The sequence below is a fragment of the Ptychodera flava genome, chromosome 6, assembly GCF_041260155.1.
Source record: "Ptychodera flava strain L36383 chromosome 6, AS_Pfla_20210202, whole genome shotgun sequence".
Classification (NCBI taxonomy): domain Eukaryota; kingdom Metazoa; phylum Hemichordata; class Enteropneusta; family Ptychoderidae; genus Ptychodera; species Ptychodera flava.
The window spans coordinates 13,483,565-13,499,252 of NC_091933.1; the positions used below are offsets into that span (position 1 = coordinate 13,483,565).

The 15,688-nt window shown below is 39.7% G+C and overlaps 2 protein-coding genes across 2 annotated transcripts; one reads left to right on the forward strand and one right to left on the reverse strand.

Annotated features, from left to right (window-relative positions):
• Positions 1–2,826: 2,826 nt before the first annotated feature.
• Positions 2,827–5,325, reverse strand: LOC139134887 (ninjurin-2-like). Its single transcript, XM_070701965.1, has 2 exons — positions 5,182–5,325; positions 2,827–3,499 (listed from the first exon to the last, which is right to left on the reverse strand). The coding sequence occupies exons 1-2, from the start codon at positions 5,194–5,196 to the stop codon at positions 3,041–3,043; spliced, it is 474 nt and encodes a 157-aa protein (XP_070558066.1). The 5' UTR covers positions 5,197–5,325; the 3' UTR covers positions 2,827–3,040.
• A 4,496-nt stretch (positions 5,326–9,821) lies between these two features.
• On the forward strand, positions 9,822–10,967 carry LOC139134200 (uncharacterized protein KIAA1958-like). Its single transcript, XM_070701113.1, has one exon. It carries the CDS (start codon positions 9,822–9,824, stop codon positions 10,965–10,967), a length of 1,146 nt encoding a protein of 381 aa, XP_070557214.1.
• The last annotated feature ends 4,721 nt before the right edge of the window (positions 10,968–15,688 follow it).

The following is a 15,688-nucleotide window of genomic DNA, read 5'->3' on the forward strand; positions in this document are numbered from 1 at the left end:
CGGTTGCACACTTAACAACGCGACTTATGATATCGATAATGGAAGGTTAAATGTTGAAAATTTGGTTTCGAAACAGGTCAAATGTTAAAAATAAACTTGCATGCTGTAAAATACGTTATAAATGATTATGATCAGTTGAGAATGTTGAAATTGGAGGTTGAAATTTGAAAATGCGTCTGTTAATTTGGGTCAATGCTTAATTTTAGCCTTCATTATATACGCCATATGCTAAGTAAGGGGAACAGCAAGCTTATTTCATGCATGGCAAGATGCAATGCAATGAGTTAAACAGACTTGTGATGGCGCTGTGAAACTACGTGCACTATTTGCTTATTTGGGCATGGTACGGCATGTTCCCTTATATCTTTCCTTTCGGTATTCAGTTGCAACCTGTCTTCTCAACGGTCGTCAGCGTATCTCCCTGACTACGTATACCTAATCATATACTTATACGGTCAATTAAATTTCAATCAAGCTCCTTGTCCGTACAACACACCGACACACAAAATGCAAAGGGCCCATACGTATGACGTTAATTTTGATAAATATAATAATTGGCACGAAATTTATCGATATCGGCACTATATTCTGAGAATTGAAAACCGTAAAGTAGACCAGTTAGAACAATTTAGTGTGTTCATCGACCAGGTATAGACAAGGTCGGTTTTCGACAGACTATCCTTGGGTTTGTAAAATTCAACTCTAGATTACACTCTCTTTAAGTCGCTACTTTCTCTCCATCTTCTGTAATTTCGTACTGAATGTTGCGACTTTTCACACTAGACAAGCAGCGAAACTTATATAGTTATGAACACAAGTGCGCGTAGCGTTGGGATCGAAGTGTCAGGCCCAAGGCCGAACCTCGCCTCTGTTCCCTTCTTTACACTAGTACCGAGGATCAGCCTTCGGCCTCACACTTCGATCCCATCGCAGCGCACATCTTTTGTATGGAACGGAATTGTACATAATGGTATGACCACACGCAAGGGAGCGTTCAGTTTTACGGCCTGGGGGGGGGCCGGCAAAATTTTGTCACCGGTGTTCAAAAAAATATAGACCCCCCTGCATTTTTTGAGAAAAAAAGATGACCCCCCCCTTTGTCAGACGAAAAAAAATTGATGACCCCCCCCCCTCTGAAAAATAACCAAAACCCATATGTCAAATTAACCCGCATGGTACGCGGTACGCGTACCATGCCGGTACGCGGCGCACTTTATTCGTGTAGCAGAGATGCCAGTGCACAAACTTCTCAGCCACATCCATTGAAACGTCTGTTAATTAGGACGACTGTAAGGCAATTTTAACTTCATTTCCATAGACAACTCATGTCTATGGACATTGTATAAAGTAAACTTTTTGGAGTGGTTCGCCAAAGGCAGCCCTCCGGTTAAGAGGGTCATGGGCCATTACGTAAAGTCAACTTTATTCTAGTGGGCCACCAAAGGTGGCACGCCGGTAAAGAGGGTCGATCATTGCTATTGCATAAAGTAGACTTTACTGGACAGGGCCGCTGAAGGCGCGCGGCCATTACCATTTTTCAGTGCGTGATCCCAGGGGTCCCTCAAAAATGTTTCTAATACAAGCCGCGGCTTCAATTGGGAATTTTACGGTAAGATTGCTGTGGGGTATTACATAAAGTCAATTTATTGTAGTGGGCCGCCGCAGGCGGCCCGCCGGTAAAGAGGGTCAATCATGGCCATGGCATAAAGTGAACCTAATTGGAATGGGCCGCCAAAGGCTTCTGCCCGTTAAGAGGGTCATGGGTAATACATAATGTATATTTATTGTAGTGGGCCGCCGAAGGCGGCCCGCCGGTAAAGAGGGTCGATCATGGCCATGGCATAAAGTATACTTTATTGTTGGTATTATGTTTTTGAAAATGTGGTGACCCCTCCCCCCTTTCCTACCAGTGAAAAAGCGATGACCCCCCCCCCTTTGCGAATTCCAAAATTACAATGACCCCCCCCCTGGATTTTGCCGCCCCCCCGCCGTAAAACCTGAACGGTCCCTAAAGAGACTTCATTGGTGTTAAATGGCGCCATGAATTTGCTATCAAATTGCCCCTCACAATTGCATCAAGGTTTACATAACTGTATTCAATGATTTACAGCGGATCGCAGAACACTGTGTTAATTACATGCAGTGATTTAGAAAAAATACACTAATAAGAATGATATTGTTGTACTTGTTCAAATTTCTGTATTTACCTCATTGTTACAATGTCGGTCATAAATATTGATATGTAAATAAGACATACACATGTTAACCTTCCGTTCGTTACCCTTGGTAGGTCAGTTATTCTTGATAATTTTCTGACATTATCATAATAAATATATTGACTTACAAATCACAAGCACAGATTAGGCCTTCATTTGGAAATATCTCTTCTCCTTTCTGTGTTGATATAGTTTTGAGATAAACGATATCTTTAGCAGAAGCGAGTACATTTGAAGTTTTACCCATGATGATTGAACAGACTTCTCACATTTTGCTGGTTTTTTCTCGCTATATCAATTTCGCACTCGCAGGTTGTTTCATTTTTCAGAAATTAAAGGGAAAGAAAGAGCCCTCGGTCCCAAGATCTAATTAAGGTAGTATAGTATGTTTCTCAAAAATGACTGACTTAAACTTTTTCTCAAACTTTCCTGAATGAAATTTTAAACTTCTCTCTCACCGAATCAAGAATAAAAGTCAGGGGTTACAGTGCAAATTTTGGTACAAGACAAACAAATAACCTGAATTTTATTGATATCTGGTATTCAAAGTGGCCGCCACCCCTGTGTTTGTTCTATGATGAAAATTAAAATGCTCGATTTTTCGAAAAACTAAGATGGTAAAAACTTTTATTGCACAAGACCTTTAAAATGAGCCTCAACAAGTGGTAGATCAGAAGAACATTGTGAAAGTTTGAGAGACCGAATATCTGACGACATGTCCCCGATGTGCATTCTACCTTAAGTAATATTGAGCGAAGCACACAACACATCGCACTTGCACTCGGAGTAGATGGCGAACACGCATATAAATACGTTCAGGAAAGTCAACAACATGATGAAGAATGTGGCAAGGTTGTTATAGAAATCAGCCCTCTTCCTCTGGTCCTCATTGTCCACATCGAGGGTACGGTGATTTTACAAAACAGAAACACTGCAACGACAAACTGAAGACAGATTGAGATTCCTATCAGGGACAGCAGAAGGTAGTACACGGTGCTGTATGGGGTATCGGTGATGATTACGAATCTCAACACGACCGCGTTGGACGCCAGCAGAGACACATCCAACAGACCTTGGCAGATTGTCTTTTTTGTTGCGTAGGTATTGACGCTGACTACGTTCTTCTTCGGTCCATTGTGTACTGCACCAGTACTGATGACTTCTCCTCCGGACGGTGTGGTTTCACGGGTCTCCGTGACCAGCTCTTTTCCAGGAGATTCGGTCACAGTGGTCGGTGACTGTTTCTTGACCCCGTCGAGGAGATATTCCATCTCACGTTTGCTCTGTTGAAAGTAAAAGGGTAGTTAGTAAACCCCTATAAGAAAGCAGCCGTATAAATAATCAGAACTCATGTAGAAATGCGCCTTTGAGACAGATATTCGGACCATCAAATTTTGTGAAAATCGATTTGTCTTTCTCCATACAGTTTACGTTGTTAGACAAATCCGGATGGCGGCAATGTTGAAAATCAGATTTGGTAAAGATTAGGTTTCTCCAGCACAAAATTGTTTCATGGTGACCCCATATTTTTATTCTTGATTTCGAAAGGGAATGATGAAAAGTTTCTTGGAAAGTTTGAGTAAAATTTTAAATCCTTTTTCGATCTCAATTTCTAGACGCGTACTACCTTAATAGTAACTCAGTCTTATGTGTCTCGCGTAACACTTCACGGCAGTATTGAATTTCTTAATATTAATTATCAAGAAAAGCTACTGCTTAGCTAAAATAAATAGCGAATTACGCACCATTTATTCCCAAATACATCAAACGAATTTAATGTTATTTCATTCTGTTGCACTATATCATGAAAGGGCTCATGTCATGTGTGGTGATGTGAGCCCAGAAATGCACGTCGAGTTTTGAGTGAAATGCCAAGAATGCCGCGCCACTGTTACACAGTTTGGCAATTTCCTGTAAATGTTACGTCGACATCTCTTTTTACGTTGTCGTCAATTTATCGATCTGTTCTAATACCATCAAATCGTGTATCATCATCTGTTCGTATTAGTTTCTGGACATTCTCTCATCTACGGCTGTCCCTTCATAAGATTACACACCAGACACAGAAAATACTCACGCGCACGAACCTGTTAGTTTGGCACAAATGAAGTTGACGCTGTCTACTAAATCTACTCTGTTAACTCAACACTCAGCACGATGTTGAGATGTCGATATAATAAAATATATATTCCATAGCGTACAATGGCTAGTTAGATTCCGAGAAGAATTTTCCTGGTTTTTTCACATTACACCCCGCGCCTGATCGATATAATTTGGTTTTTTATCTCCCACACATGGCAGCTATTTACACAAATATCCTAGACTGGAAGGACAATTATGCAGGGGACATTTATTTGAAACGGAATTGCATATACACGTATTGCTGCATGTATTGTAAAGAGCCAAATCGTAAGATGAAATTGCAGTCAAAAGGCCTTGCTTTGTTGCCCGATGATTACATAATTGTATTCATTTATTTACTACGGAAAGTGTTGTTGAACGCTTCATTGACATGCCTCATATTGTAAAAAATCACACAGTCAATCTAAATCTGGAGTTGTTTAAAACAATTGATATAGGGTTTGTTGCGATTAAATCACGTCATAGTCATAAATGTAATCATGAAACGTAACATTAGTGTTCTCGCACTTCCATGTGTTCTGTTATAATAAAAAGGTTATGGTCATAAAACAGAAAGTTGGACATGTCGACGGTTTCTCCTGGTAAAGATGTGTATTGGTTACTCAAATATGTAACACCATACAACCTATCGCCTTTCTGAGGTCGCGTCAGTCACAGGAGGTAAGGGCTGTGTGTCAATTAACCGCTCCAAAATAAAAAATACACTATGCATGTAGCACAGCGGGGATTTGTGATTTAAACAACCACAAAGACATGCACCAAAAGCAAAATTGGAAAAAACCTGTAGAACTTGTGAAACTCCAAAAGCATACGTAACACTTACCTCACTACCATCCATGGTGAATACGTCACAGTTGGAACTCCAAAGCTCCCAAACGCTTTTAAGGTTCACGAAGGCGAGGACAAATTTATTGGTACATGATATACCGAACAATTACAGTGAAGTCAATAGCATCATATCACTTAATTAAAATGTTTACTGGACGCCTGCTGACAAGCACGCCTGTTGACCACAAGTAAATTTAGCCTTCGTGGAAAGATGATGGTAGACACGAGGTGTAAGTAGATATCGTTGTATTTTAGTCATGTGAATTCATTTTCATTGTTCAACTGATGATCATGTCGATGGCATTGTTGTGTCGCAAATCGAACGCAAGCTAGTAATATCTCTACATCTTACAGATTAGAGGTGTTCGTAGACATGCGCACGCTTGACATCTTCATCATCAACAATACTGATGAGAAAGGGAATATTTAAAATCAACCGCTAGGGAGCGTTTATTCAATTTACATGCCAGGGCAAACAAACCATAGATTATTTTTTCCTCTATAAAACTGTCACCCGATAACCGACGTCCTGATGATTTTGAGATTGTTCCAGAACTACCGCGGCATGCAAGAGTACACGTCACCCACGCCTGTAGGAGCACGGCCGAGCACGACTCCAAGTTCTCTTCCCGGTTAACACATGATTCTGAGAAATCCAAAGTCACTTGTGTGTGCCTTGTCATTTTATTTTCTAAGAGTCACGACTCCCTTTAAGATCAGGAAATACAACACATCACTGAAAAGAATAAAAAACGATTGTCGGCGGCAAGCTTATGAAACAAACCTCTAGTCGTTTCACAAATCCGAGAGAAGCTGGTTCAAATTCACGGATATCGTGTTACCAGCTCGTGGCATGTAGCTAAATCGAAAAGCCCGTGACGATCACTAAGTATAGCAAACTATGAAACACTTTCCTTGAAGTCACTTCGGTTTCATAATCGGTTAACCTCAAATACGTCTGGTCAAAAGGGGCGACGATTTTCAGGGAATGCCGGAGATTACATTAAGTCGACTTTAAAATATATTGAAGTTCCAATTTTCTCAGACCGATAGAGAAAATAACCTTGTTCTGAGGTGCTTCCTACAATACAGATGAAAAAAAAAACGGTTTTCTCTTCATGTCATATTTCTCCGCCAATTTCAAAAAACTTGTCATATTATTGAAAACTCAGAATACATGAATCCAGTTGCGGGTATTTAAATCCTTGAGTTCCAGTGAATGACGGCATTTTGTGTATATAGTTTCCGATATAGTATGTGCACCATAAGCTTGTTTTTATTCAGTCTTTCTTGCATATTGTCTTTGTTTTTATTCAGTCTTTCTTGCATATTGTCGGTGGGTTGCCTTCAGTGGGGCATACTGCTAATTATTCATTTTGTGAAATCTAGCGCAACACGCTCCAATTGATAGTCAAAACATAAGCATGCACATCCTTACATTCAGGAAGTACATTTACGTTGAATCAATTTTAGTCTACAAGTTAAAAATCGAGTACGACGAGTGAAAATATTAACGGCGGAATGCTTCTCAGGCACTGATATTCGGAATCTAGAACTTTTTCAATAATTTTGTTTTTATGGTCTTCTATTATTTGTAAGGGGCCATTTTGAGGTTCATTGAGTTAATAACGTTTTCACAGGCTTATATTTGTGAAAATAGAAAAAATTGATTTTTTCCATAGAGTTAACGCAGGAATGGCGGTCATTGATAATTTCAAATTTCAGTAAATATAGGGTAATTTGTTTTCCTAGTACCAACATTTGAACGATGACGTCTGATTTTATCTTTATTTTGAAAGGAAATCGTTTTAAGTTTTCTTGATGAATGTTTGAGCAACAATTTAAGTCTTTCAATGTCGAGGCGCGTGCTACAAAATGTACCGTATTTCCAAAACGTTGATGTAACGAGGTGACATATACGTGTTGACGAGGGGAATAAATTAAAGTTTTACAATGAACAACAACCAAAATGATATATAGGTGAAATAACTTCCCGTGCTATTAATCTGAAATAAGTGCAACTTCATGACATAGTATATTTATGGTGGATAAAGTGTCTGGTAAGGGAGTTTGATCATCAAGTTGCGCTTGGCAATCACCTTTTCGTCGATACGAATGAAGTCACTTTCACAACCGTGTATGGAAAGTTTCGGAACCAGGGGACGATTTGAAAATCCCTTTGTATTTTCACCTGTCAAACTAATCGTCATGTTCACGACATTTTTTCAACAATGCCCAAATTTTCAGCAATAATGGATAAGAGAGAGAGGGGGAGAGAGGGAGAGAGAGATTTCGATTTAGGCCAAAGGAAGATTCAGTGCTCCTGAATAAAAAAAAAGGAGGTGAAAAGTTAAGGTTTTTGACAACTTCATGTTGCATGCGGTGTTTTGATGATTATCTTTCAAATAAGGGACGTATATCACATTTTAAATCGTAGCTTCTCTTTTCAGGAGTGACATAAATTTTGTAAAGGCATTATGAATGGGGATCGCGAGTAGGTCAAATGTTGGCCCCTGAATCTGAATAAAGTCGTAGGATTCGCACTTTTCGTACTCTGTTGATTCCGCTATGGTTTTGATTTCTGATAAATTTCGAACGAAAAATTTGTCAGTGGTTGGCGAAGCTGAAGAGATGATCGAACAATTGGTTTGACATTATATATTGGCACTCAGCCAATGGATGATGTAAACGTACTTTTAATGGTCACCACCCAAGATAAATAGGCAGTCGTTTGAGATAAAATGCGTCAACTTCCCACTGAAATTTCCCGTTAAATTCCAAAGCAGGTATAGTAACACAAATCACTTGTTCTGCACGTATTTGTATACTGCAAATTTCTATCGGTGGTTTTGCGAAGCTGTTAGAAAACAGTGTCGAAGAGAATTGAGAAGTGAACAATTCAATCTCTTCGCTTTAAACTTGAAAATCTGTCCGAATAAACAGTTTTCGTGTCGGATTGTACGGGTTAATTAACCTGGATATTCAAGTTCATTAATCAGTCCGTCCACCCCAGATATTAAGACCTTGTTACTGCATAGAATCTACAGCGTGCAGACTCGAGCCTCAAGGTACAACTTGTGCCAGAGACCAAATTCAACCACAGTGTCATGCCACTAATAATCTATGTATTTCTACCTTAACGTATTGTCTCTGTATGATGTGCCACGTGGTGCCACAAAAATGTATGACATATAAATGATAGATTTTACTTTTTCAAAAACATAACATCCATCCGTCGACGGTACAATTGTATATTGGTGTAGCACTAAATTATATTGACGAATCTCATGCGTTTCATTTTAACACTCTTGGGTGTAGCAGCATAATAAGTTAAGCTTTACATAACTTACAAACCAGGTGATAGAAATGTATTAAAAGTTATCGAGAGAGTCCCTCGAAGATTCAAAGCGTGAGAATTGGTTGTACTTGCAGCATCCAACGATGGACAACCTTACACATTTCTAAGTATCATTGGAAACAGAACATCCCAGGGGCGCAGTAAAATTTCTCCCATGGCAAACGTGACTGTTTAAGAAAAGAGGAAGTGCTATCGAATGACTGGGAAATCCACTTCACTAAATCTCCATTCTTTGAAACTGTACATCTTGTCAGCTCGTCATTCAAATTGTAGCTTATCTTCCAAAAAGTTCGTAACGCGCTTTATTATATTAATTCATCTGATTGGTTTCGATGCCGGCAGTACGCGTTCAGAACTTCAATTTCTGCGTACAAAACATTGTGTTTGTCGGAGAGGAACTCGTTTGATGATATTTTAATAGCATCCCTTCGTTCTATCTCAAATGCTGACCACAGTTGTTTCCGCTGATATGATCGGACATTGTGATAAGGACACGTGACACAACACTAAAAACTTGTCATATGGTGCTTAATCAAAGAAAGGAATTGCATATCATGCTCGAAAGCTGAAATACGATCTCGTGCAATTTGTTTGAGTAAAGGAGAAAATTAGTTACTGTACTTATACATTTAAAGTAAAAAGTTTTATTTTATGCATATGCTAAAATTTACTTGCGCTAAATTGTATATATATATATATATATATATATATATATATATATATATATATATATATATATATATATATATATATATATATATATATATATATATATATATATATTTATCACATGAACTGGCCCGAATTCCCACCTGTGTGACGTAGAACAGGACGGATAAGAAATCCGAATTACCCCTGTTGTACGTCATCAACCGGAACTTTTTTCGGTATGAGTATACCATTCGTCTCACCGCGGCCGGCTCCGAGGGCCGGCTCAGAGCTTGCGAAGTATTTACCTGACCAGCTTAGCGTGATTTCCGTAAACAATATTTAGAAAAAATAAAGTGATACTTGTTTGTTATAAGCTGTATTCAGAATGGCCTGAAAGTTTGACATGCTTGGTTAAATATTAAGGTGTTGAACTGTACTAAAAATACTATATCCTATAAACCTGACGGGCTGCAGACGGTAACTGCTGACGACTAACGATGGGGCCGGAAAATAGCGGGAACATTAGGACAAATTTTTTGTCGTCTGCGCCTTTCTCAGTATTTTGCCAGTCGGTAAGGTGCGTCTAACGTTCGCTGCTACGAAAACTCAGCAGAAAACACGGCAAAATGACCCAAGAACGTCCAGAAGATCTCGACGAAGAAATTCGCGAGCTATTCCGTCTAGCGGAGGAATTGGGAGCTACTGGAACCGATGATTTTTTTGGTATGGAGGAAAATACGCGGCCCGTTTCCTCTAACGTTCAGCCATCGCGATCGCGCTACGTCGAGTTCTCGGAGACCGACAAGCAAGAGCTGATCACCGAACAGAGGAAGACAAATACGGTGCAGTCCACAAATTGTGCTGCAAACAAGTTTAACAAGTGGATGCGTACCATGCGACCTTCAGAAACAAGACCGATATCCGAAATTCCACCAGATGTCCTTGACTGCTATCTCGGCAGCTTTTACGCTGGTGTCCGTCAAAAAGACGGTTCTGAGTACGAACCAGACTCGCTTACGACCTACCAGCGTGGGATAGATCGCTTCCTCGGTGAGAATGGTTACAAATTCTCGATCAGCCGCGATAAAGAATTTAGCAATTCGCAGGCAACTTTGAGAGCAAAACGTGCCCAATTGAAGACCCAGGGCAAAGGCAATAAACCAAATGCAGCCGAAGAATTAACGGAACGCGAGGAGGAGCTCCTTTTTGAAAAAGGTGTGATCGGCACACACAACCCCGAAGCGCTACTATTTCTCGTTTGGCTAAACAACCAGAAACACTTCGGGTTCAGAGGCTGTCAAGAGAGCAGACAGATGCTGTGGGGAGACATCGCCTTGAAGCATACCGCTGACAACACCGAATTCTTAGAATTCAACGAGAGGGAAAATAAGACAAGATCTTCCGGGAAAGTGAACGAACAACCTAGGGCCTATCCACCGAAGGCTTTCGCTATTCCTGACGACCCCTCTCGCTGTCCCGTGTACGCGTATAAACAGTATGCGCTCCGTCGACCGCCAAGTCATCAAGCGAACGACGCGCCCTTCTATCTGGCGATAAATTACAAACCAGAAACATCTATCTTGTTCAAACGTCAACCGATGGGAGCGAACAAGTTAGATACCATTTTGAGTACGATCTGTAAAAAAGCCGGTATCGATGGTAAAAAAACCAACCACAGCGTGAGACGAACAACCATCAGACGTCTACATGCAGCGGAGTTCCCCAAACAAAACTTATGCAGAACTCCGGGCAACGAAACGTGCAAAGCGTGAACCATTACGCGGTGAATTAGCAAGACGACCAGCAGCAGGTGTCGGGTCGCTATCTACACGTTTAAAACAACCTGAACTGCGTCAGAAAGAACACCAAATGACAGATCGGAAGACGCCAACAACCCAGAACTGTGACCGGTTATTTCTGGGGCAACGTTAACATCGAACGTCAGCAGCAACGTCGTCTCCTCCGCGACCGCGTTTCAACATCCTGCGGCAACAGCGGCAGTCGGTGGAATATTTGGTACTGCAACTTATAATAATTGCACGATCAACGTTGCAGTAAATATCGGAGGAGCAACATCACCTCAGTCTCCGAAACGCAAACGTCGTCGTGTAGCAGTGATATAAGACAGCAGTGAGGACAGCCAAAGTCAGTAAGCCGGTCGGCCATCTAACCCAAACCATAAACGGCCCTTTTGAGGGCCACCACATTTTCCAAAAAGAGAACTACCGTTACTTTGTCATGATGTTCAATAATCAAAATTACCTTTTGAAAACGTAAAGTTTTTATTGTTCTAACAACAATTTCTAGCGATAAGGTGCCGAATAAAAAAAGTATTCACGCGATAATCGTACAGACCAAAACAAACAGAGACGGTCGAAGCTGTCATCAAATTGCAAATCGACCGGCCCACCCCGGCAGTAAAGTGATTGACAGACGTTTCCTTTGCTCTGTATCGAAATTTAAGCCCACGTGACTAACACCGGCTCCCTGATTGGTAGCCTTCAAACCTGACTCACATTTATGAATGAAAGTAATCTGCATATCACCAGGAGTAACCGACCGTTCACAGCTAGCTATGCGCAAACTGGAAAGAAAGTAATCCGGCCCACAAAAATTCAAATCGATGGAATATCTCTGCTATCCTACGAAATAATTTTGTCACATTTTATCTAACGTAGAGTTCGGAGACTGTTCATGTGATAAATATATAATCCCATGAAATTTTTCTTTGTTTGACGTCATCGTACACGAGTGTTTTTCGCGGAGCCGTACAACTTCGAGCCGAAGGCAAAAGGTTGTGCGGCTCCGCGGAAAACACGAGTGGGATTATATATAAATATACACATATCTATATATATAATATAAATATATATATATATATATATATATATATATATATATATATATATATATATATATATATTTATAATATTTCAAAGGCATTAAATGAATTGTTTTCAAAATGAAGAATATATTAAGTAAATGTCGAGAGTATACGTAACTTACTTTTCAAAACTTGATTTGTTACATCATGCGGTTTGTTAGGTTTCACAGTGAACAAATTTGATGTAAGGCATGGCCGTATTTTTGTTGGCAACCAGTGAAACATAAGAAGTTTTTAGCTTACGGCCAAACAAATTTTTGCTATAACATTGCAGTTTTTAACTTACTGTAGCGTCAGAATCCAATGAAACTGTTAGTGCTTTAATAGTAAATATGGAAGTTTTGGGCTTAAAAAATAGGAAAATATTTTAAACTCAGACGTATAGTAGTAGTTCTTTTAGTTTCATAACAAAAGGAAAGATTTGAGTTTGGTCATACAATGTTGATTGCAAGATAGGTTTCAATCATGGCAGTAGAAGTATTATCGCTCTTTGTGAAATTCAGATTGTGGGCAAACTTAATTATTTTGCCAAGGTAGAACGCACATTGCATGTGGTCGGACAATTTAGTCAATTACTGGCAAAATGGCAGTGATGTGAGGCATGGCATTGCTTTCAGTTCACAACAAAGTGACACATTTACCTTCAAATAGTATGCAGGAATGGTCACCCAGATAAATCCAACTTTAAGTGAGCAAGCCTTAAGTATCAAATTTTCACAAGAAAATTGAAAATATCTAAACTTTGGGATTAAGGTATTTTTCTAATATTGTGACCACTCCTACCAAGATCTCAAGGTCGTTGTTCCGTAGAGTAAATTGGCTCTTTCGATTCCTGGAAGACCTTGTCCTAGTGTTTTTTGTTGTTTTTTTCACATTTCACCCTGCGTCTAGTCGATGTAACTTTTTACTTTATCTCCCGTACATGGCAGTTATTTACACAATTTTCCTGTTCTCCTAGGACAATTATGCAGACTGAGGGTATATCGGAAACGGTATTGCATATATACGTATAACTGCATGAAAAGATACTTAATTGGTACTGAATGGTAACATAAAATTGTGGTCAAACGGCTTTGCTTCGTTGCCGGAATACACAATTGCATTCATGGAATACGGAAAGTGTCGCAGAACGCTTGTCAGTTACATGCAGTGGTGTTATATGAAAAATCACCACAGTCAATCTAAATCCGGACTGGTTTTAAAAAATCGCGATTAAATCACGCCATAGTCATAAATATACGCTTGAAACACTAGCGTTCTATCACTTATTCTGTTATATTACAAAGTGCTAATGGTCATAAAACTGAGAATGGAACAATGACATGGTAATGATACAAATTTCTCAATTATTAACCTACTGTTTATCATAAATGTCGACGGTAAAGTTGTGTATTGGTTACTCAAATATGTAACACCATAGAACCTATGGTTTTGCTGAGGTCGCGTCAGTCATAGGAGGTAGGGACTATGTGTCAGTTAACCGCTCCAAAATCGTGAATGCAATGTAACACAGCGGTTATATATGAATTCCACAAAAAGAAAAAAATGCACCAAAAGCACAAACTGGAAAAACCTGTAGCTTGTAAACTGCAAAACCATACGTAAAACAACACAGACCTCATTACCATGCAGTGGGACTCAAAAGTCTCATCCAAACACGAGTACTTTTATTATTCATGAAGGTGAGGACAAATTTATTGGAATATATGATGGGCCAGACCATTACAGTGAAGCCAACGGTATCGGGGCACATAATTAAAATGTTCACTGTACGCCGCGCCAGTTGACTAGCATGCCTGTTGACCGCAAGTGAATTTAGCAGTGCGTGCATGGAAAGATGTGTACACAGGAGGTGTATAAAGTAGATATCGTCGTATTTAAGTCACATGAATTTTCTATCAGTGTTAATTTGCTGACCGTGACAATAGCATTATACTGTCGCAAATCTTACACAACATAATAATGTTTCATATCTTACAGTTTATGCGTCTCAGTGTGTTTTGTGAACATGCGAAAGTTTGGTGTATCTTTATCATCAATAATACTGACAGAAAGGGCGCCGTTTATTCAAAACACGTGTCAGGGTAAACAAACCATATATTATTCTTTCCTCTACAAAACTGTCACCCAAGAACCGACGTCCCTCTGGTTTTGAGATTGTTCCAGAACTACCGCGGCATGCAAAAGTACAAGTCACCCACGCCTGCAGGAGCACGGCCGAGCACGACTCCAAATTCCCTTTCCGGATAACATGGTTCTGAGAAATCCACAGTCAATTTAGTGTGCCTGGTCATTTTATTTTCTAAGAGTCACGACTGTCTTCGAGATCAGGAAATAAAACACATCACGATGTAGGTACTTGATAGAATCGAAAAACCTGACAACTAAACCCTGGGAACTAAACCAGATTGTCGGCGGCCAGCTTGTCAACAAACCTCTAGCCGTTTCGCAATTCCGAGAGGCATTGGTTCAAATTCACGGATATCGTGGTACCAGCTCGTGTCCATGTAGCTAAACCTAAAATCCCGTGATCTTCAAACAGCTGCAACTTATGACACATTTTCTTTGAAGTCCCTTCGGCTTCATCACAGGTTTAACCTTAACACAACTCTGGTCAAAGGTGTGACGATTTCCAGGGAATATTGTATATTAGATTTAGTTGACTTTAAAACGATTATGCAAATTTCGGTACATATAGGAGACTTTGTTTTCCTAGTACCAAAGTTTCCCAAAAAGGAGACCTCTGATTTTTATCTTTTTTCAAAAGGGAACGTTTTAAAGGTTTCTTGTTGAAAGTTTTAACAACAGCTTAAATCTTTCTATTTGTCTCTCTATGTCGTACCTTAATCCCAAAAATTGGTGTAACTAGGTGACACATACGTGTCGACGAGGGGAATAAATCAACGTTTTACAATGAACAATAACCGAAATGATATATAGGTGAAATAACTTCCTGTGCAATTAATCTGAAATATGTGAAACATTTATTAAGATAGTACATTTCTGGTATGGTGTGTCTGGCAAGGGAGTTTGGTCAGCAATTTTGCGTGGTGATCATGTTTTCGACGTTACGCTTACGAACGGCGTCATTCTTACAAACGTTTATGGATTCAACAAGAGGACGCTTTGAAACTCCTTTTGTATATGCACCGGTCAAAGTCATGTTCGCAACATTTTTTCAACAATGCCAAATTTTCATTAATAATACACATGAGAGGGAGGGCAAAAGATGATTCAGTGCTCCCAAACAAAAAAGAGGTATGGGGAAGAATTAAATGTTGTCGGCAAGACGAGGTGAGAGGTGAAATAATGCTGTCGACAACTTCACGTTGCACGCGGTGTTTTAATGGTTATCTTTGAAAAAAGAATTCGTATCACATTTTAAATCGTTGCTTCTGCTTTCAGATGTAACGTAAATTTTGTACAGACATTATCAATGGAGAACGCGTATAGTTCAAATGTTAGCCCTTGAATCTGTTTACTGTCGTAGAATTCACCCTTTTTGCGCTCTGTTGATTCCAGTATGATTTTGCTGTCTGAGAGATTAAGAGGGAAATAATGGTCGGCGAAGCTGATGAGATGATCGGTCAGTTGGTTTGACATTGGCAC